Source organism: Anser cygnoides, chromosome 4, assembly GCF_040182565.1.
Source record: "Anser cygnoides isolate HZ-2024a breed goose chromosome 4, Taihu_goose_T2T_genome, whole genome shotgun sequence".
NCBI classification, from domain to species: domain Eukaryota; kingdom Metazoa; phylum Chordata; class Aves; order Anseriformes; family Anatidae; genus Anser; species Anser cygnoides.
This window is the reverse complement of record NC_089876.1, coordinates 9200015-9227312: the sequence shown is the minus strand read 5'-3', so window position 1 is coordinate 9227312 and position 27298 is coordinate 9200015. Positions and strand designations below refer to the sequence as shown.

The 27298-nt window shown below is 37.3% G+C and overlaps 1 protein-coding gene across 5 annotated transcripts in view; it reads left to right on the top strand.

Annotated features, from left to right (window-relative positions):
* ZFYVE28 (zinc finger FYVE-type containing 28) overlaps positions 1-27298 on the top strand; it is a 148285-nt gene that overhangs the window by 99979 nt on the left and 21008 nt on the right. For 3 of the 5 annotated variants that reach the window (XM_066996507.1, XM_048081573.2, XM_048081566.2), the window contains exons 7-9: positions 904-1005; positions 8478-9839; positions 18997-19101. In XM_066996507.1, coding sequence (XP_066852608.1) covers positions 904-1005; positions 8478-9839; positions 18997-19101 — 1569 coding nt within the window. The remainder of the gene's footprint in view (positions 1-903; positions 1006-8477; positions 9840-18996; positions 19102-27298) is intronic. The other 2 variants (XM_048045614.2, XM_048045608.2) reach the window with 1 other exon arrangement.

The following is a 27298-nucleotide window of genomic DNA, read 5'->3' as shown; positions in this document are numbered from 1 at the left end:
AACAACGTATCCTTGAAATAGTCAGCTCTCAGAAGGGGAAAATGTCCAGGGTAAAATAAAGCATATGTAATCCAGAGGGTAAGAACACGCAATCCATTTGCCTTTGAGAAACAGAAGTTGTTTTGGCAGTGGGCAGAGGATTAAATGGTTTTAAGCAGAGTGGTGCCTGTTATGGGTGGAATCCGCTCTCTCAGGCACAGTGCAGTAATATGCAGCAGGTCTGGTGAAGAAGGTGAATTTTGTGTAATCCCTGACACATGTGGGTTTTGGCAATAGAGGTTCTGTCAGTAGGTGTTTAGGTATTTTCAGCGAGGTGCTCAGGGGTTTTCAGTATCATGAACTAAGCCCTTTCCAGGGAAATTTTACAAATACTTAGTTCATTTAGAAGCGTGATATTATCAAAATATGTTTTACGTAACTTAGTGTGATTATCTTCTTTTTTATCTCATGTTGCTACCAGGTTATAGATAGAAAAATGGGAGTGTAAGTCAAGTACCTTACCTAGAAATGATTTAGACTGGAAAGAACAAGCCATTTGCAATCTCTCTCAAGCTAGTGAGCTTTCCCCAACTTAACCAATAATCAATTTGTGTTTCGTTTTTGTTTTTTCTGGGTCAGCTGCAGCAGTGATATGAGAGTATGTTCTTCCTCTTGGGCTTCCATTGCTCTTTCTCCCATGCTTCAGAAGCAGGGGTTGGAGGGGAGGGGATCTTTTTCCTGTAGCTTTAAATATCATTTATTCTAACTGGAGGTGGATAAGACAAATAAGATAACAACGTGAAAATGAAGTAACTTGAGTGTAGTTCTAATATTTATGTACAGTTGCTTTTCTGATTCCTCAATGAGTAGTTGCTGTGTGTGAAGCAATTTTTATTTTTGTGTTCATGCTTGTCTGAACTACAGCGGCCTTGTAGTCTACTCCGAGGGACCACTGAACTTGGACCACAAGCCAGAAGATATGTCTGAACTCTTCAGACCTTTTCACACTCTGTTAAGAAAAATAAGGCAAGTAATAAATGATGGTTGTAACTGCTTCTTTTTTGTAGTGAAAATCAGAGAGTAAAACAGTGCATAGAGATGCCTACGAAAGTGTTTGTTATGTGAAGATACATTTTCCTCTCATCTGACTTATATACCCATGAAATATCTAACTTGTTTTTCATTTTCCCTGAATTTTCTAAACTTTTTCTCTTTGATATTTTATTTTTTTCTGAACATAACTTTATTACATTTTAGTTTTGCCTTATGGTGGTATGATGCCTGAAATATTAAAGTTGCATTTTATTTTGGGAGATCCTGCTTCTAATTAGCATCAATGTTTTTGTTTAACTAGGCTTATTATATTTTCTCAATATGTTATGATGCAATACTCAGATCATTCTTAATCTAATAGAAATGACCATCAGTTTTTCATATTGTGCATCTGTTTCTAGAGGGTGGATCATTTTATATATACCTCTTTTCACAGTGCTTCAGTCTCGGGAATCATTGGAGAGGTGTTTGTTTTTGGCTCAATTCAAGTATAAGGGACATTAAAATAAATTTTTTTTGATGAGGTCTTTTAAATCATTGATGCGTTACTTTGTAGAAATCAAGCTGTATCTTATGCTGTTTTCTTTTTTATATTCAGACTTAGAGTATTTTATCCAGAAGTTGAACTCAATAAATAATGTTCTTTCAATCCATGCACCGTATTATTTTCTGATAATTCTAATTTGTACACCCACTGCAAATATTGTTTTGGAAATCTCTAGAGTTAACTTGGCAAATTTTCTTTCCTGTGTCCAATTTTTACCTGTCTCCTTCCCTGTCTGTCATGATGATGGTTTGACATAAGAAGAATTTTCATGGAGACTAAGTTTATCCAGATTAATTTCCTTGTGAGGAGCCTATCTCTGAAGTTAGCTTTTATGAATATCTAGACCACGTCCTTTTGGGCTTCTTGAATATTCTCTAGGTTAAGTTTTATTTTCAGGTACACTAATGATATTCATGTTGAAATCTCAGAATTAAAATGGACAAATTGACATGTATTTTCATATATTTTGAATTACTATGGTTTTATAAAACAGAGTAAAGAAGAGGAACATTGAGTAGCAAAACTTAATTTGGGGTGGGTGAACCTTAAACATTACTAAAGCTTAAGAAGTCCTTGCAGTTTGCTTTAGAAAAATATCCCAATATATGCCTATCACAGAAATTTTCACTAGTATTCCATGGGCTGACTAAAGCCAAGAAAATATTTCAAAACTAAAATATTTCTCATAATCTGTATTTTGTGCTTACTCCGTACATTTCACAACAAGGAAAATGGAAATCAATGAAGTCAGTTTATTGCTTAGTCCATTTAATTTTCAGTTTCTCTGAACTTAATGCTTGGGTTGAAAAGACATTAGTAATGTGCTTATTTGTTCAATAACTGTAATTTTCAATGCACACTTTCAAAAATGAAAAGGCTTTCAGATCCATTTTTGGAAAAAGGAATGCAGATACTACACGATCTATATAATTTATTCTTTCAAATGACAATTAAGAAACAAGATTTCAGTTGTCTAGCAGACAGTTTGCAAGGTGTTGTTAGTGAGGTAGTATTTATCAGGGCATTGGGAAAAATTTAAGCAAGCTAAGAAGTAACTTGAAATTTTTTCACAGTGTCAGTCTCTGGATTGAAGGAACATCAAGGAACTCATCCAAAGAACTTGATTATTTGAAAGAATTGGGCTTTAAAAGATCCTCAGTAATACTCTTGAATGAAAAACACGTTGGATAGAAATAAAGACAGTGTAATACAAATAAGTGTGCAGTTCATTTAGAGTAATGAAATTTACTTTAAAAGTACCTAAGCTGTCTAGATCTTTTTTTTGTTTGTTATGACAGATTTTTTTAAACTCATCAGGTTGCATTTCCTGCTCGCTAACAATGTTCACAGAAGCCTATAAGGGAAGACAGAATGAGATATTTGAACGTGTCTCCAGTAAAAATGAAGTGCTGTGACAGTAAAATGAAGTGAAGGGCCTTTCTCTGGTCTCCATCACCAGTAGTTAAGGCACAAAAAATAATTCAAGTAGTCCTATGTTAAATATTTTCATTTTCATTTTATACTGCAATTGTGTATCTGTTGTAATAGTACAGAAGATCTTACTGAGTAACAGTGATCACATCCCAGGAAATTTCTGCATATAGTTCAGTATGCTCTAAATTTTAGCCAACTAAATATTTTCACTCCAATAAATCCAAGTATACAGTTGATAATTTTTAAACTATATTATCCTAAAACATGCCTGCTTTTAAATGAAGATAGTACTATGTTTATGTGGATCTGTGTAACTAAATTGCAGCTAGCTGAGAAAAACATCTGGCTAGGCAATTTTTGGCGGTCCTGTTGGTGGCCAGCAACTTAGAAAACAATATTTTGGGAGACTTTCAGAGCAAAAGCATTAAGGGTTTTTGTTTAGGTTTGGTGAGGTTGAGCAGCAAATGGTGAGTTTGAATATTTTAATACCCGTGCAAGATGCTTGTGTTGATTTCAATTTTAAGATATAAAATATCAGCACTGTATTTTATGCATCTACCAATGCATAAATATATATAGTAGGGTTATCTGTTTGTTTTAAGCTGAGATATTTGAACCATTTCTGCCTATTAACCATGCAAAGCATATAATCTGGTATATGCATAAATATTTAATTTGGATGCCTATGCCTAAACATTCTTGCAATAAAATATTGCCTATACCATATGTGCATTTGTGGCTGCAATGTGGGGGTTTTCAGAGGTAAGCACATCTGGGATTTCGCAGTACTCCTTAGTTCTGCCCTCTTTTCAGAGCCCTCTGCCTGCTTGGTGCTGGTTTCTGGACCCATTACAGCTGGTAGCAGGGTCTCTGTGGATTTCAGTGGTGCAGAATCGAGCAGATTGCAGATAAGTGATGCAGAATCAGAGGACCCTACCACTTTAAGTACACTGAACTCCTTCCACATTGACTAGAAATCAAATGTGGTATACCTGCTGTCGCTGTGTTAAAGAATATGAGGGGCAAGTTGTGAAACGCATGCCTTTAAAGCATGCACAGTGACTTGGGGAAAATACATTAGTTTTTCCAAGTTGGCCATGTTTAAAACTTTGATTCGATTTGAAGAATTTTACAGTAAAAGAGTGCCAGTGCTGTTTGTTCTTTATGAGAGTGGGTTTCTCATTGGAGATGCATCGGAGCAGATCTGTGGATGGAAGCAGGAGGATGCATGCAAATTGCATTTCCATACCTGCGTTGTGTCCTACAGCGGCAGCCCTGTAAACAGAGAGCTGTTGGTGTTCCGTTCGGAGCAAGAACTGAATCACGGGCTGGCAATACCATCAGTGATGCTGTTTTCTGAAAACAGTTTAAGGTGCCAGTCAGAATAGGAGCGAATTTCAGGAAGGAGGGAGGCCCAGCGAATGTGCAGGATCTGTGCACCTGGGTTGTGTGACCCTGGCCTCTGTTCAGCCGCCTGTCTTTAAATGGGCATCTGGCCTTGATTTTTCAAGAAGTAATTTCTGCTCCCTGGGTAAAAAATATTTATTGTTTTTGCAATAGGTAGAGCAGATTTTTACTACTGGCTTGTAACAGGCAGAGTACGTTTTAAGACCTTGACTTGTTTTCCTGCCAGTGGCTAAAACCACTGCAAGAAAAATGTTCCTTGTATTTTCAAGGCTAGACTGCTTTTCTGTGATACCAAGCTAATAAGAGTAAAAGCAGGTGAAACCCCAACATGCCCTTGTTTTAATTTGCTGTTTTCTAAAGCCTCAGAGAAAAGCAAGTGCAGTGCAGCTGTCAGGACAGACTGTAGAAGCCCTCGTTACCTGTGCCTTGTGAATAATGAAAGCTGAGTGAGAATTTTTTTTCCACGTGAGCACAGCACTTGCTGCATCCACTGACGAGCTACAGATGCTTCAGCAGAAAGGAAATGAACCATGGAAGTAGCTACGCTTTAATTAAACCTTAAGGTTTAATAATGATGTCTGACATTTAGTTTTAAACTTCCAGTAGTGAGATTTACCATTTCTTTCTGTATACTAGGTGATATTAATTTTATTCCCAATATCTACACAGGCAGTTTAAAACAGGCCATGTTCTAATGTTGGCGGTGAATCTTTTTTAACTAATATATCTTGTATCAAAAAGATAACTGTCAATCAAAAGTTGTTCATCTTGCAAGGAAGCTTTTATCTAAATTAGTCCAGTGAGTCTAGTTTTTATGCAGAGCAGGGAAGGTAATTTCCAGATCCTGTTTTTCTTAGGACAAGCTGCATTTTTTAATAGTAAAATTTCTGATGTTTCAATTAGGATGTCGAGCAGATTTCCTATGAATTTAAAGCAGGAATGATTTCCTTCATAAAATAACAGAGCTGGTGGACTACCACATGTAGTCTGACTGATTGCATTTAGCATCTCTTGCCAGGCAGCATGGATCTGACTCGAAGCCCTAAAAGCCAACAGGGCTGTTGCTGATTTCATTGGTTTTTGAATCAAGCTTTATTTACTTAACCTTAAAACTGCAAACAATCGTTCTCAAATTTTAAGGTGTTTGGTATTGGCAAAAATGAAGAGTTTGTTACTCAACTCAATGAAGGTAGCCTTTTGACCAGAATGCAGTAAATATATATTTCCGGCACTTGCAGAAACCTTTGTGTTTGCTATAAATAGGTGAAACATATAACAAGTAGTTGTGAGCAGTCAGGTTTTCTGTGCCTTCAGAAGAGAAGCGGAGCAACTCTGGGCAGCTGGACATCCAGGAATCCCAACCACTGCAAGGAGGGTGAGAGTTCTGGAGAGTGAAGAAAACACCCCAGATTAGATGCTGAAAAACAGAGGGCTCAATCTAGACTTTTCTTGGGCCCATTTAAGTCCAAGTTATGCTCATGAGCTTGGATGGAAAGCTAATTACTCTGAAAGTTGCTAGTGTAATCTGTATCTGTGGAAGTTGCTAATTCTTGTGTTTCGTGAAGGGGGGTATGATTGTGGTGTGTTGAGTAGAGCTGAGTTTTGAGTAGTTGGCTGTCATTTAGTTCCTGACACACACACATTCATTTATGCAGGAGAAGCTCACCAAGAATTATTGACCATGAAAATGCCACCTCAGAACTTCCTGAGCTATAGGTTGTTGGAAGCCAGTAGGAAACACTTAGCAAGTTCCCTGGATGCTTGGCCCACTCTTAGTCCTTTCCTTACAATCTAATATTAGAGACCAGTTTCTGTGCTTGATGGGCCTTGGACTGACCTCAAAATATCTTTTTTTTTTTTAATATCTTGTCTTTGCATATGTGAGAGACAAGCCTAAACCATTCATTTTTGTGTTTGTGTGCTTACTGTGTTTAAAATAATAACAAAAATTCAGTTTCAAAAAATCTCGCTTTTCTTTCTTTCTGCTTCTGATATTCTACATCCCAGCATTTTTCTAAAACTTTACAAACTGACTATTTGTAGCACAAAGCCTCATAGCAAAAATCATGTGGTTTTGTTTTGTTTTGTTTTGTTTTCTTGATTTACACTGGTATAATTCTTTCAAAAACCAAATAATATGGCTATTTGTGTTGGCCTTAAAACTTAAACTTTTCTCTGTCAATTTGGTTTTTATGGTGATGTTAGAACGCTCGATCTCTTACAGACGCTGGTTTCTGTTTAATTAAAAGTTTTGGCAAAAAAGAAAGGTTATATCATGACATACTGTTTAGACAAAAGAAATGTGTAGGTCGTCTTAAGTGTTTTAGTCTGCCAGATAGCAATATTGGTCTATAGCTTTGTGAGCTAAGTGGGTCTACAGAGATTGTCCATTTCCCTTTATTACTAATATATGACTGGAAAAATGGTCACATTTTGGACTTGGAGGTGCATATGGAACAATTGAAATAAATACTGACTTCTCTATTTGAGAATATGGAAGTAGGTGAAAGGGGGAGGATATGGTGGTGCGATTGTTCTTGTAAGGTGGTACTTGAATAAGTCTAGTATTTTTTCAGGTTCATATGATGCCTCTTATTTTCAGCCCAAGAATAAAAGCATAATTTATATAGTGTATAAAGATGTTAATGAAATGGAGTGTACATCACCACCACCACAACAAAAGAAAACATATATTCTACACTCATTCTGCCTTTGAAATGGTTATCTAAACTGATACATACATATATATATGTGTGTGTGTATTTTTTCGATTGTATGTTAATTGATACACAAGTCAGATACCAGTGATGTTTTTTTAGGTAATTTAATATTTAGTGATAGGAAAAGTATTTGGCCTTTGACGTAATGTTTGTTGGTTGATAGAAATCAAAACATGAGATGTATTGAACGGAGCTTTTTTGTAGGGTGGATGTGGTTCTCTTGTTTAGACTGAAGTTACTCCTTTAAGGGAACTCTTTTAATAGGTGTGTATTATTATTGTTATTATCACCATCTTAATATTTTGCCAGCTGCATGTCACCTGCTAGCCAATGACTTCTAAACCCATGAAAAATAATGGACTCCTAGCCCCTGTTTAACCGAAAGGTCTCCCTTTTTCCATCCATTTATTTATGCTAAAATATACTTGGTGGTCTTTGAAACAACTGCTGTCGACAACAGTTCTTGACAGAGGATATTTTTATATGCAGCTCCTACTTCAGAAGCATGGTATAAATCAAATTCAGACCTAAAATTCAGTGCTGTGTCTATGTATCATGTTGTAAAGTTATAAAGCATTTAAACATAAGTCTCAAATAACACTTTTTTAATGGGTGCTTATAGTCCAAAACTGCAATACTGAGGACACTTGATAATATTGGAGATGCTTTATGTCTCTGGGAAACTGTTCAGTAAATGCCTCAATGTTTGCTTTTAGGCCTGCCTGATTCTTAACATCATGCAAAAGCCTAGCTCCCTAATCCCCAAGTTGTGTTGGAGGCGGGGGAGAGCCAAGTTCCAGTTTCGCTGAATAGGCTTCCAAGACATCAGCATTGCATAAGTGATATTAATACTTCTAATGAGTTCTTCTTATCTGACAATGTAAGGGTGTGAAACTTCTAGTGTACTCTTTTGTAGAATAATTTTCAGGATCTTGTACCACGGATGGCAAATGTATTTTCAACTCGAAATCAAATTTGTGAATTAAAAAAATGACAAAGTATGTTCACTGTGAGTAACACTTTCCCTCAGAGTAAATGGGGAAGATCCATTTTACTTTATGCGTGTGTTTTGATTTATTTTGGGGCTTTACTGCAAATATATAAATAATTTGGTAGCCTGTATTTGCATGAGTGTTCTTAAATTCAGGCACCAGCAGTCCCAAGTGTTCTGAATGTGAATGCAAAATGCACCCTGAGATATGCAGCTGAAAGTACTCTGTGTTCCCACGTTCACTCTCTGGATTTCTGTACTGACAGTAAAAGCTTTCTTAAAATGTGTAACGTCAGTGCCTCTTGTGATTGTGAATGCAATGTCACATGTTTTTCTTTACTTTTAGGGATCTACTTCAGACGTTAACTGAGGATGAACTGCACACACTGGAGCGTAACCTCTGCATCTCTCAAGACGTGGATTTTCCTGTCAGAACAGATCCTGAAGTACCCTCTGTCATTACACCAGGCATAACTGCAACATTGCCAGTGAAGGAGCTCTCGGCAAAAGCTGAGAACACAGAAGCTGAGCTGGCTTGTTCGATGCAGTATGATGAACAGGAGCTGGAACAGCTGAATAGGATGGTACACAGAGTCGGAGATGAAATGTCTTCTCTGCTTTCCCCTCCGAGCATCTGTCAGTCCCCAGCTCACAGATCTAGCCTAAGAAACAGTTCTAGCACAGAAGCTTCACCAACGAGACACCATCTTGACAATTTAACTGATGAAGAGGACAGAGTGTTTTTTATGGATGACCTAGATGGAGCAGGAGAGGCTCTTGCTGGGCTGGATTCAGTAAGTGATACCTTTGCTTGGGTGAATAACCCTTGCCACAGTTCGAAACAGAACCTGCAATACAGAGATGCTCTACTGTATGAGAACGGTCATCAGACAGAGGAAACCTTGCTGTTAAAAGATGCAGAAAGTGATGTAAGCAATAATAACAATATTGAAGACAGCAAACAGATGTCTGGCATCTCAGTTCAGAATTCGTGCAGCTGTTTGGAAGGTCCGGATTCACAGTTATACCTCAATGGTTGGGATGCATATGCTGATGATGCAGAAATGGCAGAAATGATAGCTCACAGGACAGGGGGAATGAAAATATCTGCTACTGTAATATTCAATCCTAAATCTCCCTCTAGCTCAGAATCCCCAGTAACACCCGAAGCAGCTATTAATTGTGTTCCTGGATCTGCTAATCCGTTAGCAAATGAGGAGGAGGATGAATCCCATAAACTCAGTATAGCTGCCACAAACTGTCTAATTAATTCCTGTGTGTGTTGTGGCAGCTGTGAAGACAGCAGGGAGGAGAATGTGGAAGGTTTAAAGACTAAACATTCTGCAGGAGGTGTTGTAAATGCTTCATACACGTTAGTGAAGTCTAAGGAAATGGACCACGTAGATAACTTGGACAATTCAGTCCCTGCACAGGAAACATTAAAACCTGAAACCTCTGCTTTGTTAGCAGAAAGAGACTTTGGCAGAGAAGAGCAAAATCTGCCGATCTCCTCTAAGTGCCTGGCACATTCCTCAGGTTCACAGGTAGGAGCAGAAGATGACTTGCAAGGAGAAGCAGAAAGCATCTCAGATCAGCAGAAGAGGTGGGAGAAGAGAAAACAGCTATGTGAAAAAAAAGTGGAGAGCAATGAAGATGCTAGTAGTGAAAGGGCAGCCAAGGAAGACATAAAATCAAGATCTAGTTCAAGGTAAGAGCAGCTTGACTTTTTGATAGTAAGATTTGCATACAAATAAATTCTTTCCTAGTTCTTTAGTGGTCTGTGTACAATTAGTGTTGATTTTAAAGAAGATGATGTTGAAGGATTTTAGTTTTTGAATATACAGTTTTAATGCAAGTAGTTTTTGTTGGTCTTCACCAGCTTTTTTTTCTTTTTCTGAAAACCGTATCATTGAAATTAAGTACCCCAATCTTACCAGTTTAATGTAACAAAGGGTGCATTGCCACTAAACATCACCTGAGTGGCCATACTTGTTGTGTTCTGCTGTTTTGCAGAAAAAAAGTGTCTGGCAGATACTAAAAAGTTAACTTCTGCATCAGTACATGGGATTAAATTGTGATTAAACACATTCCAACTCATATCTTAGCTTCATTTAAGAAAATAGGGCTTATCTGATTGTGTTGCCTGTGGGCATGAATGGATTTGTGAATAGGTATGTTGAAGGAACCTAATAAAGTGCAGAAGCAGCTTTTAAACTTTATTAGACCGTTTCAACCAAAGCTGATAGAAGAATAGAGGTTACAGATTAATGTTAAAATCATTTAACTTTATTAATACTTAACAAAATTATTTTGTTAAAATCAGGAACTATATAACATCTGTTAAAGAAAACGCTACACTTCAAATCAACTTTGATTAGACACTGGCGTCCTACTGTAGAACACCAGACTTTTTTTTAACTGCTTTGTATTTTTATATTTATTTTGTTTCACTATTTAGATGATAACTTTTTTTTTTTTTAATGGTGAGTAGTATCCTTGGTTTCCGTGAAGGATTAATACCACAAAGCAGAGGGAAGAAGTGAATTAAGTTACTGTTGTCTTCTCTATTTCTGTGATGATTTTCTTCCTTTGTGCCTTACGGTGTCAGTGGTGCAGAGGTTGTGTGTGGCGCAGGCTCTCTCTTGTTATGTGTGTATGGAGTTCAGGGTAGCGCAGTGGGGGTAGCTGGAACCGTGAAGCATTACCGCAATGTAGAGGGTGCAGAAATAATCGTAATTGAGTTATGAAATATTTCACTACCGGTGGAAATAGAATCGAGAGTTATTTGGGCCACAGTTAATTCCTCTTAGAGGTACAATATAACTTGTCATGCTTAAAACTCAACTTTTGAGAAAATACCTTTATCTTCCTCGTTATTTTGAATATTTGTGATCTTAGGCTGGCAAGTATCATCATATTCAAGGCCTCATAACAGAAATACAGAATCATCTTCAGTTGAAGAAGTAATTCACAAATCCCTTTGACATTTCATGCTTTTACAACACTTCAGATGGAATATTGCTTAAAAGTAATTATTGTAAATTTAATTACAATGGCCAGATAAATTACACATTTATTGCAAAACTCAATTTGTCTAGTAATTTTTTCCTTGGGTAGGATATTTGTGAGAGCAATTCTGCAAAATATAATAAAATTATATATCAGCTTTTTTTTTTTTAGCCTTCCATGGTTTGTGTGTGTAACAATAACCTCTTGTCCAAGTCTTCGTCTGGTCCGTGCCATTTGTGACTTTGCAGACCTCAGTCACGCCTTCCCATCCTGGTCTTTCTTTGAGGCTGGAAAAGTCATGGCCTAGCTGATCATTCTTTGTACTGACCTTGTCCTATAACATTAATCATTCCTACTGTCTTCCTCTAAACCTTCCTTTTAAGGGTTGAGAGAGATCTCAAGGGGATGAGAACTGCACTTAGACAAGGTATGGGCATACCACGGATTTTCACAGTGGCATAGTTGTTTTCTGATGTTTTTCCAGTGATTCCTAATATTTCGCTTTGGACTTCTTGGCCTGTTGCAGAGTGGTGAACTGATTGTTTTTTGACGTTGTCTGCCGAAGACCCAAAATTCTGCTTGTGAGCTCAGAGTTGTTCTGCATGAAGCTAAAATTGTTCTCCATGTGTTTATCCATGGAATCCTGCCTGCCATTTTATTACCTGTTATCCAGTCTTTAGGATCCTGTGCAGTTCATCTGCCCTTGTTCTCACTATCCTGAATAATTCGGCACAGCAGGCAGCTTTTCAGACCTCATTGTTCTCCCCATTTCTGCAGACCATACCTGAAAACAAAAACCCATGGGTCCTAAATGACCTCCTGCTGTTCTGGGAACTGGTCATTTAACAGCTCCTCCCTGCTTATGGTTGAGAATTTTCACCCGTTTTGGAGAATTAGGCTTCCCCATGATGCGTTATCCGTAATACTTCTAAAAACCTTTGGTGAGGTATTTTGAGAGATTGTTCCTCCTTTACTTGGAAATGTTCTCATACTATATATACTCCTTCAGTATATGCTGCAGGAGATGGAGATCCTGGGGATCTACTGAGGACTTCAGATTAAACAATTTTGTGTGTGTTGCTCTTTAGTTTTCGTATACAGTATGTCTATATATAGGCCTGGTTCTTGCCTCTGAATCACTCATCACATTATCGGTAAAAGAGCGGATTCAGTTACAAAACACAACTTTGTGGACCTTTTCTTACTCACGCTGCCTGGGTGGTGACTAATCGCTGCTTTTCAATGGTATACTTAAATTGGAAGATCATATTAGGCTTCTGTGACTGCTCCCTATTACATGCTTGTGAATGCCAACTTAACCATAGGGGAAACGTTTGAGACATAGATTATTCTCGGAATGATGGACCCATTAGCTAGAACAATAAGCAATCTAATATACATGGAATAGCTGCAGGGTGTACTCATTCATCAAATTGATAAATGTATTTACTTTCTAGTTACTGGAACTCAGAAACTTGGAAAAGAAAATTTTCTTTCCCTTGTCTGAATCAAGCAGCTGTCAAATGTGTGTTATGACATCAACTGCTTCTTCTAGTAAATCCGTCCTTATACTCTGCAATATGACATTATTAGTATCGTTTCAATGATCCTGTCGGGTTTACCGTAATTAATCCTTTAAGTCTCAACTACCTTTATTTCAGGTTTCTCGATCGAGCCTCAATGTTCAGTGGAGTTTAAAGTAAAGATTAAATTCTCTTCTGCGTAAGATCCGTGTGTCAACATCTTTACTAGTCTGGTGTTATGTCACAGTTGACGTTATTTCCTCTTTTTCTGTTATTTACTTGCAAGTATCTCAAAAAAAGCACAAAGGGCACTGAGAGTCTTGGACAGCGGGATTAATGATACACAAATATGAGAAAATCACTGGCAAAAATGTGGTCAGCATCTGATCTGAAGCGGGGACAATGTTAGAAGGAAAGGCTGTGGCAGCAAAACAAACTGTTACAAAGAGGAAGTAATGTAAGAAGAAAACCACACGACAAAGTGGCACTTAGTGTTTTGGGGTAAAAGGGCGTACTTTAACATGAAAGACAAGCTTTAGATCTGTATCTGTTCTTTCATTCTTTTCCTTTTTTTTTTTTTCAACTGGAAGCAAGCTTTACAGTTTTTTGAAATGCTCATTCTACCATAGCATTCTCCCTTGTTTTTCCAAGGGAAGAATATACAAAGATTGACTATTGTGTTTATTTTAGTGTTTTGGAAGTACTTGGCTTTCTGTTTTTTTCCAGAATTGATTTGTCTTATAAAATTTCAAATTCTTGTACATATTTTAGGAAGTTTAGCAGCTTGTTTCCTATTGTCATGCCATCCTAGTGTTTTCATGTTTTAGGCTTAAATACTCAGTTCTGTTGCATGTTCATTTATCTACGTGCTGACCTGTAACAGTTCCGATGTAAAAAGAAGATTTTGAAATGCAGCTTCTCTTCTTTCCCCTGCAGGTCTATTATATCTAACTTAAACTATGCTTTTTTTCCCCCATTTTCCTTTTCTTAATTTATTTGGTGAATATACTCTTAATGAAGCCTTTTACTGTGCACCTGAGACTTGGAGCTGAGGTTGGTGATGATGAGAACTTCCTATCTTCATGTTTTCTGCAAGCTCTAAGTGTGTCTGTTGGCTGTTAGATACTGGCACCATTCACATTTATTTGTGGAGGCTTAAAAAATAGAATATCTTGCCATATGCTTTTGCAGTGTAAGGAGGAGGAATGAGGCATCCTCAGAAGAGCATGTTTTCCTGTTTACTGCGCTGTATTGCAATTCTACAATAAGATGAATAATTTAATCTTCTCCTGCTTGGTATTCAAGGTGTCCCATTTCTGAGTTTTGCACCTCTGTACTCTAAAGGATGTTACACCATAATATATTTAAAACTTTATTTCCTCAGCATGCATGTTAGAATGACTCTGAAAAAAAAAAAAAGACGAACACCTGTTTTTACACAGTTGGTTTCTAATTTTGATTTTTCTGCCTGTGTTTTATCTCTCCTTAGGAACATGTGACATACTCACATTTTCATTAGAACAACATTAAGATACTGTAGTCGTTCCACCATTATAAATGCATGGAAAACAAGTATTTGGATTTTGGGGTTGGCTAGCATTCACGTAGTAATAATAATAAAATCCTTTCTAGCTTGTCTTTTAGTTTATAACATTTGATTCTATAAGTGCTCCTCTATCAAAACTAGATTAATTGATATTGCAATACATATTAAGTTGATTAAATGTATTAAATTCATGTTTTCCCTACAATATTCCTATGTTTTCCCAATAATATTCCCATCACAGGAAGACTTAAGAAGATTGTGCCCGTCTTCACATGACAAAAATGCCTTTTCCATAAAAATGAACGTACAGCTGTGCGTGTTCACAAAACCAAAACTACATCTGCTTAGCCATCTCGTATTGATTAGTCTTTTAACTAGCTATTCAGGAGTAAGAAAATTTCTCATCAGCAAGAAGGAAAGAGTAGTTGATTGGGAAAAAATAGGAGCTTTTCAATTGCAAAACTTTGCTTAAGCAATCTTTCATCTGGCTTCTGATTGAAATTCCTCTCTTCCCCTTCTGGTGTTCTGTTTCTTTACTATGTAACCTTTTATATATGCAATTGAACAAACTCAGATTTAGTACAAATACCAGTCTCAAATTAAAAATGACAGTGGTTTTGACCTTGTCTATTGAACACCGATTCCGTGTGGTATCTGATAATGTGGTTGGTGTTTTGAAGCCTTAACTTGCAAATAAAAGGTGTCTGTTTTAGAGCAGGTTCCATTTTCCTAGGACATACATCAAATGCAGCAACAGGGAACTGTATTAATTCTCAACATGCATATTCCCAAAATGAATTTATATGTATAGTAGGTATAACAAGATTTAAAAAGGGACTTATTTGAGTGGACTTGGTATCACTGACACATCAGGCTTCACAGTTAGCTCTCGTGTAGCATAAGAAAGACTAAGAAGAGAAGATCTGTGCTAATTAACTGATGTAATATGGAATGTAATTGGAACTCAAGTAATAAAATGCATGAAGAAACCGTTCCGTAAAACAATGAGAGGTTTAACTGAACTTTTAAGAGGCTGGAGACACATTCCAGCGGCAAAGAGCACACAAAGCAGGATAAAAGTGGCTTTAAATATTTATTTACTGATTTATTTAACTTATCTTTAAATAAGTGGTTCTCTTGTTCAGTCGGCCAGTATTCCATGAAAAGAGGCGGTCACGTCACCCCTTGTCACCTTGTTCTGTTGCCTCAAGTCTTTATTTTTATCAGAAGTGCTGAAGTGTTTCATTTTGGTGAGCCTAGATGGTGGTTTGATTCCATGCTGGAATGTCATTTTAAAATTAGCACAGCCGGCATTTTAAGACCTCACAAATGAAACAAATGAAACTTTTACCACTTACACAATTTAAACAGAGTCCAGCGAATCCTGTGAGCATGGAGGCCCTTTCCAACGTGGCATGAATTTCAAGTGAGTACAAGATGCCATGAAGTTCATGTTGCACGTGGGCTGGTGTGGAAGAAAGGCTTGGCTGCCCTCTTGGAGCTGCTGCCTGCTGCAGGACGTGTCTGTGTGCACATACGTTCCCTTCTTGTCATTGTGCTACCGAACACACGTGCCTGGCTAGTATTGGCTGGTGACAGCCACCGTGAGCTGGGAAAAGCAGGTCAATTCACCTCAGGATCCACCAGCGTCAGGCAGACACTAATGAGAAGAAAACTGTATAAAGAGGTATCGCATACTGAGAGAAGACGTAGTGAGTGAGTATGTCAGGAATCTTTTTGTACGTCTTTTTTTTTTTTTTTTTTTTAATACTTAACTGTAACACTGAGAAGGTGTAGAACAGACTTCTCATTATTGGATTTCATTTCGCGGTACTGAATAAACACAGAATTTCTTGCTCTGTAGCATTCTAGTCTGAATATAAACCAGAAATACATACTATAAATAATAAATATTTCTGGTAGAAAAATTCAATCTGTATTGGTACAAACAAGTGAGAAAAATATTTACAGATTTTAATTGTCCAAATGATGCATCCTTTTGTACAACAAACCAACCTCTATTAAGCAGGGTTTGTGTAAAGTATCTGCAAACAGTTTACATTGCCAAATGATTTCTGACCAGCTGGGTTTTTAGTGCTGAAACCACTGGATGGCTCAGCACGGCCAGGCTCGTATACCAAGTAAAAGATGAAGGAATAGAAAACGAAGGCTCTATGAAGCAGTTTACAATGGCAATCAGCTTTAAGATAAGGCTTAAAAGTAGATAAGATAGTGGAGCTGAAAAGAAAAAAATGCTGGCTGTTATTTCTAGTGACTAGGTAGAGGTGAGGGGATTTAAATGAGAGGAAAAAGGTGTGGAGAAGGGGTGTGAGAGGCGTAGAGGCTTGTATGCTGGTCTGAGAATATCCATGAAGATGAAAACATTTTATCAAAAATCTCAATATTACCTTTAAAGTGTTGTTATGCCATTCAGCTCTGAGGTTACTCATCACATTTACTTACTGTCTAGTTCCAGCCCTTTGTGTTCCAGCTGTCTTCTTCATTTTGCCTTCTGGCTTGGACATCCAATCCAAAATGTTAGCTCAGGAATGAAGGTGATTTTGTGCTTGGGACAATGTTGCTAAATATTATCAGCTCTTAACAGAGACATGATACTTAGGGTGGTGATGGTTTGTTTTATTTGTTTTAGCTCATAAAAATGCATTGAATTCTTTATACGTAGGAAGAGTGTTAGCCCTTTTGGGTTTGAATAGAGCTGTGAAAAATTCAAATTCCCAGAAAAAACAACAAACAAAAAACAAGCCGCAACTCAGAACCTATGAAATGAAACTGAATTTAGGTTTTTAGTCTCACAATTTTGTTGTGTACTGTTGGTAACAGATATTTTGTCTGGATTTTAAATATATCAGGCAGAGTTTGCCAGAAAGCACTAAAGGACAGCAAACCTTACATCTCTTGGAAGTGTTACTACCCAAATCAGCTGGCAGGATTGTTAGACTGGAAAAAAAATGGAAATGATGGGGAGGTGAGAGAGAATAAAAGAAGAAGCTGAGTATGCTAGTTGTTCTTGTTTACTGGATCTTGCTATTCAAAGATTACTTTATTCTGAACAATACATTTCGTCTTTGCAAGACAGCTTATCTTGCTCAATCATGCTGTGAAATCGCATATTAATGTGTGTTTTTTTTTTTAACATCATTTAGCTGCCATAAAACAGATAGCAAAAATACATTCTAGTAGTGTGGCAGTGTTGTATGATTGGATGGGTAAAGGTGATGAGGTATAAAAGAGTAATCCTTTGTTTAAACGCACCTCTCTCTTCATAGTGAGCAGAATTAGCGAAGGAAATTATATAAAATGAATGAAAGTTAAATAGATTTTTGTTCAAGTCTGATAAATTATTTTCCAGTTGCGATGGCTTTCCTTTCTACTAAAGCATAGTACACTAGGGATTTATTTTCAAATTGACAATCAGAAATGAAGAACATGAAGGTATACATATTCCAAGCGATTAGTGGGAGGTATGCAAACAAATCCTATTATTTCTTAGTGGGATTAGAGTGCATGCCTTCCATACACTGCTTTGAAGAATTCCCCTTAAGCGTTCTTCCAGACTTTTAGCTGCAAAAGCAGCTAGAATAGTAAATTTGGTAGAAGAAAAGAATTTAGAACATAGCTGGTCTGAACATGTACCCCACATACTCCCACAATTCAGTTAAGCCTAAGAAATCTGTTGGTTGTTGTGGATGCGTAAGGTAAAAGAATCCTGATCTATACAGTTATATTTCTTTTAACTAAAGATATTTCTTAAGTTTCTCTCTGCGTTGGCCAGAGATTTCTATTGACTGAACATTTCAGTTCAGCAGGCTTGAGTGATTCTTCTGCACTGCCTAGAGCTAATACAGCTTTGATACATTTGATTACAGATTTTATCTAGTATAATTTAATTTTCTTCAGCTTGTGCAGTTTCCAGTGGCTGAGCAGTAAATTGTTACTGAAAAAAAAATTGGTCTTTCCACAAGAGTTCTGTCATGCTTACGAAACTTTTAACCTTCTAATCCTAGCTTATGTTGATAATATGACATAAGGTCCAAAGTTATGTACTGTTTCAAAGCTTTTCCTTAGTCCAGGGATGACAGGGACAAGTTGTGTATTGTTAACTTAAATTTTTCATGATCTTTTATTTAGTAACTAGTGGATTTCCTCTAATGAAATGTCCATGGTTTGCCATGGGACCGCTACCTTGTGCTCATCCAGTTGGTTTAAAGCTTGAGGGTACATGTATAGCAGTTGTAGGGACTCAGCGAATTAGGGGTGGGTATATTATCCTCATCTCCTTACTGAAGAGCCAGCTTTCTGCTTTTTCTCATAGACTTTTTCCTTCCCATTCTCATTCTGTGGAAACTTAGATCAAATTAGTTGTGGTATTTCAGAAGTTCTTGAAGCTTATTGATGTCTTGCTTGAAACCCACTGTGACTTTATCAACTTCTAATGATGTTATGTCTTCGTTATAACATTAAAACAAACACTCTTCTGTCTGTGCCCTAAGAAAATGGAAGGTCCTTGGTTCTTTCCTGAGTGATTTAACTGCATGTCATAAGTTAAACTGAGGATTTGTATAAGAAGTGTGCCCACCAACTTTGCTAAATCGCCTGACCCTTTGGGAAGCAAACAAAATAGATGTATATCACTTCCTTTCTTATCATTATTGTTTCAAATACGATTGTCAGTTTACTCCGATTTCCGTATAATCAGTGACAACCCATGCTTTGTTTTTTTACCTTTGTTCTCTTCAGCAGTTCATTTTGTTTCCATGTTTTTTCAGTTCTCAGGATGGCTTACGTGATTCCCCCCTCAGCTCCATCTCCAGCAGTGACTATGAGAGTGTTTCTGTCACTACATGTAGTCTCTCCAGCATATACGCTCTGAGGTAATAACATCGCTTCACAGTCAGATTTGACTAATTGTATTGGGTTATGGTTGGTTAAAAATTTTCATTGAATTAACAATCAAGTGACAGCAACACTTCTGAATATTCTTCCTTGCGAACAACAGGTGCTGCTTTTTTTCTTGCTTTTTTTTTTTTCCCAGCAGTTGTCTTCAGTGCTGCGATTGAGAGGCAACTGTTTACAGAAAAGTTTCAATGCATGTAGTGCTTAATTATATGGTATGCCAGTGATCTCCCTTTTATTTATCCTTATAGCATTTCTTAAGAGTGATTTCAGAATTCAGCTTGAAAATTACTGAATATTTGTCTTAGCTAGGTTTTGCCTTTCTAGAAAGCATGTTTTTTTTCCAATTCATTTTGTGTAGTTAAAATGAGGGCAGCATGCCACTTAACAATAACTTAATTTCCAAAGGTTTTTTTTTTTTTTGCCAAAGTTGTTAAGAATACTGGTTTATATTCTCATCATCTGAGCCTGCATGTGAAGGTTTTAACTTAGTCGGTTTGTTTTGTGCAGAGCACCTAGTGTGAGTAACAGAGGAATAAAGGTATGGGGAAAAAAAATCTTACTAAAACAGAAACCTGAGTTCTTTAGCTTTTTTCAAGGCTTGCCCAACATACATGTATGTCATGTGTTGCATATGTTCTATGCAATAATGTTATTACTCTGGTACAGGTAGAAAGATACCACAGTATCAGTCAAGGTAGATTTTCCATTGCTTCTTTCCCTGCCTTTTTCATCCATATATCTCTATGAAGCACTTTTAATTTTAACTCCAGGAATACCAAATTTTGTCTAGGTTGGGGGAAAGAAAGAGGGTAAAAGGCCTTTTCCTATAGTGATAAAGGAAATATTACATAAAAAGTATTTTTTAGGATGTGCCCACAATCAATCTCATTTTTTTTATGATTTCCATATTTTAAAAAGGCAAATAAGGAAAGGAAGATGCAACTAGAACTGGTTTTCATGTTTTAAATTTTGAAATACACTTTTAACTATGCTTCAAACAAAATTCAATTTACCAGCATTCAGTTGCCCTCTGCTAAATACTGTAACGTGGAAGAGACTGTCCCACACAGAGCTGTCTGAATGGATAGCAGAAGTAACCTCTGTTATTCTTTAGGCATAACTGAAGCAGAATAAATAAGTTTTCATTAGATGTGCCACCTTTTTTCGAGACCTTAATGTACTGCCTTCATATATCAGTATTTTGCTTGTCACTGTATTTAAATATCTTGATGCCTAGGTAGTTAAATCTGTCTATTCCCTTTTTTTCAATTTTATTTTTCTGAGGCTCAGTTTATAAGGCAATTTTGTGCATGTGTATTTAGGCTTTTGTCCACTGAATTACAGCATTGTATCATCCTTGGGTGTCATCCAGGAATTCAAGTTACCTATTTTTCTGTATCTTATCCATGTAGCTATTGTAGTTGATGGTCCAATAAAATAGTAACTGCCTGCTTGACTATACTGGTATAAATTTCCCCTTTTCAAATACTTACACAGCTTAGTTTGAAAAAAAAAAAAAAAGGTCAGAAGTCTGACTACTTCAGAGAAGCACGTTCCTAGATGTGCATGCATAGAAAAGAAATATTCGGCACATCTACTTGTATTATATTAAGTTACATCATTTGTCTACTGCAACAAGAATGTTCTTTGCAAAGACCATCTCTACAAAATGTTATTTTCTGAAGTAACTAAGTTCTTCCCGATGTCATGTGCATATCCAAAACAATACCTAAAATATTTTTTTCTTTTTCCTCTGAAATATGCCATTTTACTATGTCTTTAATTCCTTGCTGTTTTCACTTGTAATCTTAACAATTAGAAACTGAAATGTAACACTTTCAATTTTGTCTGAAAATTAATTAGCTAAACACAGAATTCATAAAATGTATTTATTTGGCCTTTCCACTTCCCACATATCATAAACAATTTCTCTGTGCTATTATAATCACCGTAGGTTAAAGTAGGTAAGCAATGTTGAGACTGAAAGCCTTGTTGTCAGATTGCGGTGTCTTTTGGAAATAGCTGACCACCTTCAAACAGTTCAGCTCCAGTAACAAAAACAGCTTAGCATATAGTGTTGAATGAACTACTAGAATATTAAACAGCGTAGCTGTAATGGATTTGAAACAATGAAGTATAATATATATGGAATTACATGTATCTATACATTTACTGTTTTCCAAATGAAGAACTAAGGGAGAAAATTCTTACTCCTTGCATCACAGAGCACAGTTAGACCCAGGGGTCATTGCGTGCCTTTTTATTTTCAGCTGGGAAGAAAAAGCTGGTGAAGACCATGGGATCCAGTCAGGATCCTGTAAAGAAGGCTCATACAAATCAGCATGTGATTTACTTTCCCATGTGACAGACTTCCCCATCCTCAACCAGTGGTGTATAATTTTTCTGAGCGACATTCATCCCATTTAACTTGAGGCACCAAACTGATACACCTTATTTAAAAGTTTTGTTGCTGAAGGTTCCATGTTTAGTCAATGGAGAAAAAGCAGAATCCTCAGTTAAGTGTGTATTTTCTTGAAATGCATCTGGGCCAGAGATTTTCAGGCTTATATCGGAACTGTGATTGTATGCTTTGATTACTGATTGTGCTGATGCAGTAATTTGAAAAAATATTTGCTTGAAGGTTTCTAGAGCACAAATTGAAGTACAAAATCTATATATAGTGTGTGTATATTTATATATACACATACATATATGGGATGAAAGGGGTACAGAGGTTCCCTGAAATGGTTTTGCTAAAGAAAGTTCAATTTCATTGGTGGCAGATCTTTGTAGAAGGTTCCTTCTTCTAGCCTCAGAGATCTGATGGTGAAGAAGTTAAACTTTCATCCAGTACAGAAGCAGATTTTTTGCAAAATGTTCATTAAGCAGTATCCGGACTTGAGGTGCCCATATCAGTAGTCAACTTTCTCAGTGAAGAGTCAATATATTCCTCGTCTTTCCAAAGGTTTCAGAGAAACTGTGGGTTTTATGCAGACCTGCATGTGTTTGCATAATTTCTGTATTACATCAATGTGAATGTGGACTAATACTGCTGACTTAATTGAAAATGAGATGTTTGTAGCTACAGCAGGGAAGTGGCAATTGGTCTATTGTTTATATTAGCTCCAGGAAACAATGCATCCAGCTTTTCCTTTTTTCACTGGTATCTGTTTCATAAATGTAATTTTTAGAGCAATTTTTAATGTAACTATAGCTTACTGAATTGTAAATAGGCAGCTAATAAAGTACAATGCTGGAAGCTTGTCCATTTCGTTGTCAGAAGCAGTAAAGTCAGTGGCTTTTAAAAATAAACTGTTTGCAGAAATTTGTTTGTAAGCTTTCAACGTGCATTAAAATTAACGGGCAAGATCCTGAGGGAGCCATTAATTTGAGTGGAAACCGAAGAGAAGGCTATTCATATGCTAACTGAATGAGATGACTTGATAAGCTTAAAGCCAAGAATGAACTCAAGTTCTTTGAAAGACTGGAGGTAGAAAATGGCCACAAAAACATTGTTTTGGGAATGGTGAGGGAAAAAAAAGTGAGACGGAAGCAAAACAAGGTAGGGACAATTAGTTGATTTCGAGCCTTGTTGGAGTTTGAATCTGAAGTGCAATGTGACTGACGCCAAAGCAGCCAGAAATTAGAGCGGGATGTTTATTGGGCTCTTGGTTAGAATATCGCTATCCGCGTGTGTGTGGGCTGAGCCCAAGCTCTCTGCATGTCCTTGAAGGATATCTCTTACTGTATGGCATATGCTGAGTATGGCCCTGTTAGAACAAACACACACACGTGTGAAACAAAGTGGGGAAGGTTATCGCAGTATATAAACGAGAAGGATGAAATTTTGATTACTGCTTCAAAACTAGAGGGGGTTTTGCCAGAGCCTGTTTGAAGCTGCCTTGCCTGTCAGCTCCTGTGGATGGATGGTGCCTTACAAACCCAGGTGCTTCACTGGGCTTTTCGTCAGCAGAAGTCAGACCTCGGAGGGGATGTGAGAAGGCAAGGTAACTTAGTTGTTCGGCAGGACTTTTAATTAAACTAGGAGAATTCAGTTCTTTCATCTCATGGTTCAGAGTTATCCATTGCTCTGTCCTATAAAGCTACAGTGCGGATTGCTTGCCCACAAGTTTTAACAGACATCACAACTGCTCCTGGGGATCAAGTAGCTGGTAGTGTGGGGCACAAGAGATGTGCTAGCGATCTATTTCAGTTGATGTGTCACAGTCAACCCGACCATCTCTCTCTCCAAATCACCCCTCTTGCAGTTTCATCATCACATTTGTTCAATCTATGCAAAATAACAGATTGATTCAGCATTAATATTCGGTGCTGTTATTTTTTGGTTTGAGCAGCACATTGCTGTAGATTTTTCCTTCCCGCTTTTTCCATAAAACTCCTCTTCATGGAGAAACGGCTTGTAACTGGAAAAAGGCTGGTGATAATCGCTGTACACGTACGGTACTGGAGTCACGGAAATGAAGAGCTCATTGGGAAGAGCTGGAGGATTTCTATAGGGGTTTTTATACCTTGAGAAAATTCGGATGACTCCTGAAACAGGTGCCATTCCTTCCTAATGGTTTTAAACCCCAAATTGTCTCTGTATGTTTTAGGCATTGCGAGTCTGTGCTGTTTTGTACAGCTCTGCCACTCAAGCAGTGTGAGGGCAATTAATATGCATATTAATACAATCATAAACAGGCTGCCGTGTGGACTCTTCTTGCTTTGCAGCTAAATCCCTTGCCCCACCAACCAGCTGAGCAGTAGCAGCAAAACAAAACAGTCATTACTGATGAGGTCTGTCAGCTTTTGCTTAGGATTTTAGTCAGCGAGACATATGTGACTGCAGCAGATGTCTCCGGTTTCTCACCGCCAGGATCCTTCTTGATGTGTTCCGTGCCATCTTGTTCTTCGCTCTGCAAGACAAAAATTAAATCTCCAAATAGTGCAGCATTTTTGAAGCTTAGTGTTCCCTTTTACAGGAAATTCCTCAAGGTATTTCTAGGTAGATTATATGCGTATCTTTGTAGTGAGTAACAAGTAGCTGATGCAGGTTTTATTTTCTCGAGGAATAACCCAGGCATCTTGTGTCAACTACTTGTTAACAAGTGCTTTTTGCAGCGGGAGGGTGAAAATGCAGTTGAGTTGTTTTGTTTTTTTTGGTCTTTCCTATTAAAATGGAAAGCTAATGTTTTAGAGATGTTAAAATGCCCAATATGGTCAAAGTCAATTAAATATAAAATCTGTTACTTTCTGTGTAAATGAAGTGAAATAGGGCAATATTTTAAGCTAACTTGCTTCAGTGGCAGAGGCAAAGAGTCTCTTCTAGCAGAATTGCTAGACACCCCAGAATTTGCCATTGTGTGGCTGTAATCCAGGTGGCATATTTGGCTGGAGACTGACACAAAGCAATCCTAATGGGTTAGTATTTGTGTTTCTACATAGCTTGCTTGTAATTTTCATTTTTAGTAATTTGGCCACATTTAACTTATGTTCATTTTAATGATGTGTAAAATCTGTTGTTGAATATCACTTGGTGTTCCCTGTGCTGCTAATAGAACAAGAATTATTGGCTCTCAGAAATTACATTTTATTTGACAGATCTTTTTTCTTTTTAAAACCCCCGAACTTAAATAACATGTTTGGGAGTTTTGAGATTATGTGTAATTAACTAAAATCACTATAGTAACTGCAGGTTTGCAGGTTCTTTGGCAATGCCTAAATCAAGGTATGTTGTAAAACCACAATTTATATTGCAAGAAAAAACGGGATTTCCTCATACAGCAGTATTGAAGTTGAAAAATTAAGAGAGAGCTTTCTTTTCTAATTAAGATTTTAAGGCTCAAAATACTTGAATTAGCTTTCCTCAGCTTTGACTCCCACGGCTGGATACAGAATTCCTGTGGGATTCTCCTAGATGCTAGGATGCTTTAATGCTTCAGCTGGTAGCTTTATATTATTTTTTGAGGGAACCGATGGAGGTGATATGAAAACCCGGTGCTAATAAGCTTCCCTATCTCTCAGAGTTCCTCGTGCTGGAAGATGTTTCACGGTGCCTCTTCTTCATCTCTGTGTCTGCCACACACAGCAGTTGCAACTCAAGAGAGCATCTACTGGAGCTGGATGCTAAATTAATTCACTTTTTATTAAGCCATACAGTATAGTTGCTTGCATATCACAGGGGACACTGCAGAAGAGCTGTATGAAATGCCTTTCTTTGCCCTTGGAAGTATTTGTATCCAGCATCGGGTATCCAGGTTCAATATATCCTGTGTCAAGTTCTGGGACTGATGCATTTCTATTATCATGTTAGATACCGGAGCTGGTATTACATATCATTTCTACATAAGTGCTTAACCATTTCTGCTTTTCACTTTCAGTTTTTGCATTTCAGGATTATTTTTAAAGTTTAAGTATTTCTGTGCTCTAATCTCATACTGTTTGTTCTTTTGCAATGTGAGTGAATGCTTTAGAGCTTTAAATGCATGTTTGATTATAGGGAAGTGTTAGGAAAAACATCATGGTGGAATTGGGAAAATCCTAGTAGAACCTAAGCAATTCTAACTTCTTACTTTTTCAGTTCTAGTTTTTGTTGAATTTTACAATGTCTTATCTTGCAGGTCTTATCCCTTCTTGATTTAAGTTTTTAAGAAAACCAGTAAAAAATGGTACCTTGCAAGTACCTGATACTAAATTTGATAGTAAGAAGGCAGCCCTGTTGATTACTAATGCTCTATTTGTTCATATTCACTCTTATATACATTTTATCCATAATGAACAATTTTATCCATAAAGAACAATGTTCTTTGGGAGAGAGCATTGTCAAAGACAATACCTTCTGGGCTGGCAATGTCATTCCTTTTAGTCCCCGCTTGGAATACAGTATCCTTGCATTCTTCTGAAAACCCAGGCTAGGATGGTATTGAGTTTGAATAAGGCAGTTGTCTAGCTAGAGTTTCTTATGGTGGATCTACTTAGCAACATGGTGCTTCAGCAGTTGTGTTTTTTCAGATGTCCAGCATGGTAGGTACAACAGGAATGCCCTGCAGTTTCAGGAACTGAGGAAGGATTCAAGATATTTCTCCAATGGAGTGGGCAGCTGCAGAAGCTGCCAGAGTGTGGAGCAGAGGTTGTCCTTGTTGACTTCAAACTCAGCATGCTGAGGAGGGAATGCTGAGGGATTTTTCCTGGCTGAAGATAACACTTAAGACCCATGGTTCGTCCCACTTGGCAATTTATTTATTTTAGTCTGCCCACTTCAGCTGAAGAAAACAACGCTTGGAAGGGGCTTCTACACATCTTACAGTGATGAAAAGATAATTCCCCTACAGTGGAGTTCAAAAGGCTGACAGCAGATGGGGCTTCTAGCACGTGTCCTAGATATATGGGGCTGGGCATGGATGGTACATGCGATAAGGCTGTAGTGCAGTCCGCTTCTTCTGGTGGTGCCTAGCTAAGTTGCTGCTAGAGGGGTTTGCATGCAGTTCTATTATTTGTTTCTCAAGACAATAAAGTTTTGAAGCCTTTGGAACATTTTAAGGGCTTTCTTTTATCCTCTTTAGCCTTTTTTTCTTAAAATAGAGAGAAAATACATAAGAGATTGCACACAAAAAGCCTCTTGACTTAATAAAAGAGTAAGGTTAGGAAGTCAAGAAATAAAGTTTTGAATTAAAGCTTTTTTAGTCTGCTTTAAATGTAGCTTCTGGGATCATTTATTAAAATATAGTCCTTTGCTAAATAACCATATGCTATTACCCAAATAATAAGACAAGTTCTGGATTTGGTTTAAATGACTCTAAAATTGGATGTGTAGCCCACCCCCTTCACTTAAAATAATTGTAAGAAGCCATTAATCTCATTGTAGTTTTCCTCCAAACCATATTAAAACTAGTACTTATTAGAAACAAAAAGGTTGTAACCTGCTGTTTATTGTATCTTTTTGTGAGATAACCAGAAAAGAAATGCCAGAAGCACTGCAAAAGGCAGGATAGGAACTAGTAATTTTTTTCTTACTTACATGGAGTCATGCTTCTCTCATTCAAACCCCTATCATTTCCCTCTTGTCATTCCTCATGTATACAACCTTTGCCTTTCTGCAACCATTGTCTGATCCTTTAGATGGCCTTTGGAGCAGTTCTTTCTGCAGAATGGAGCCCGGAGCTGACTGCAGCC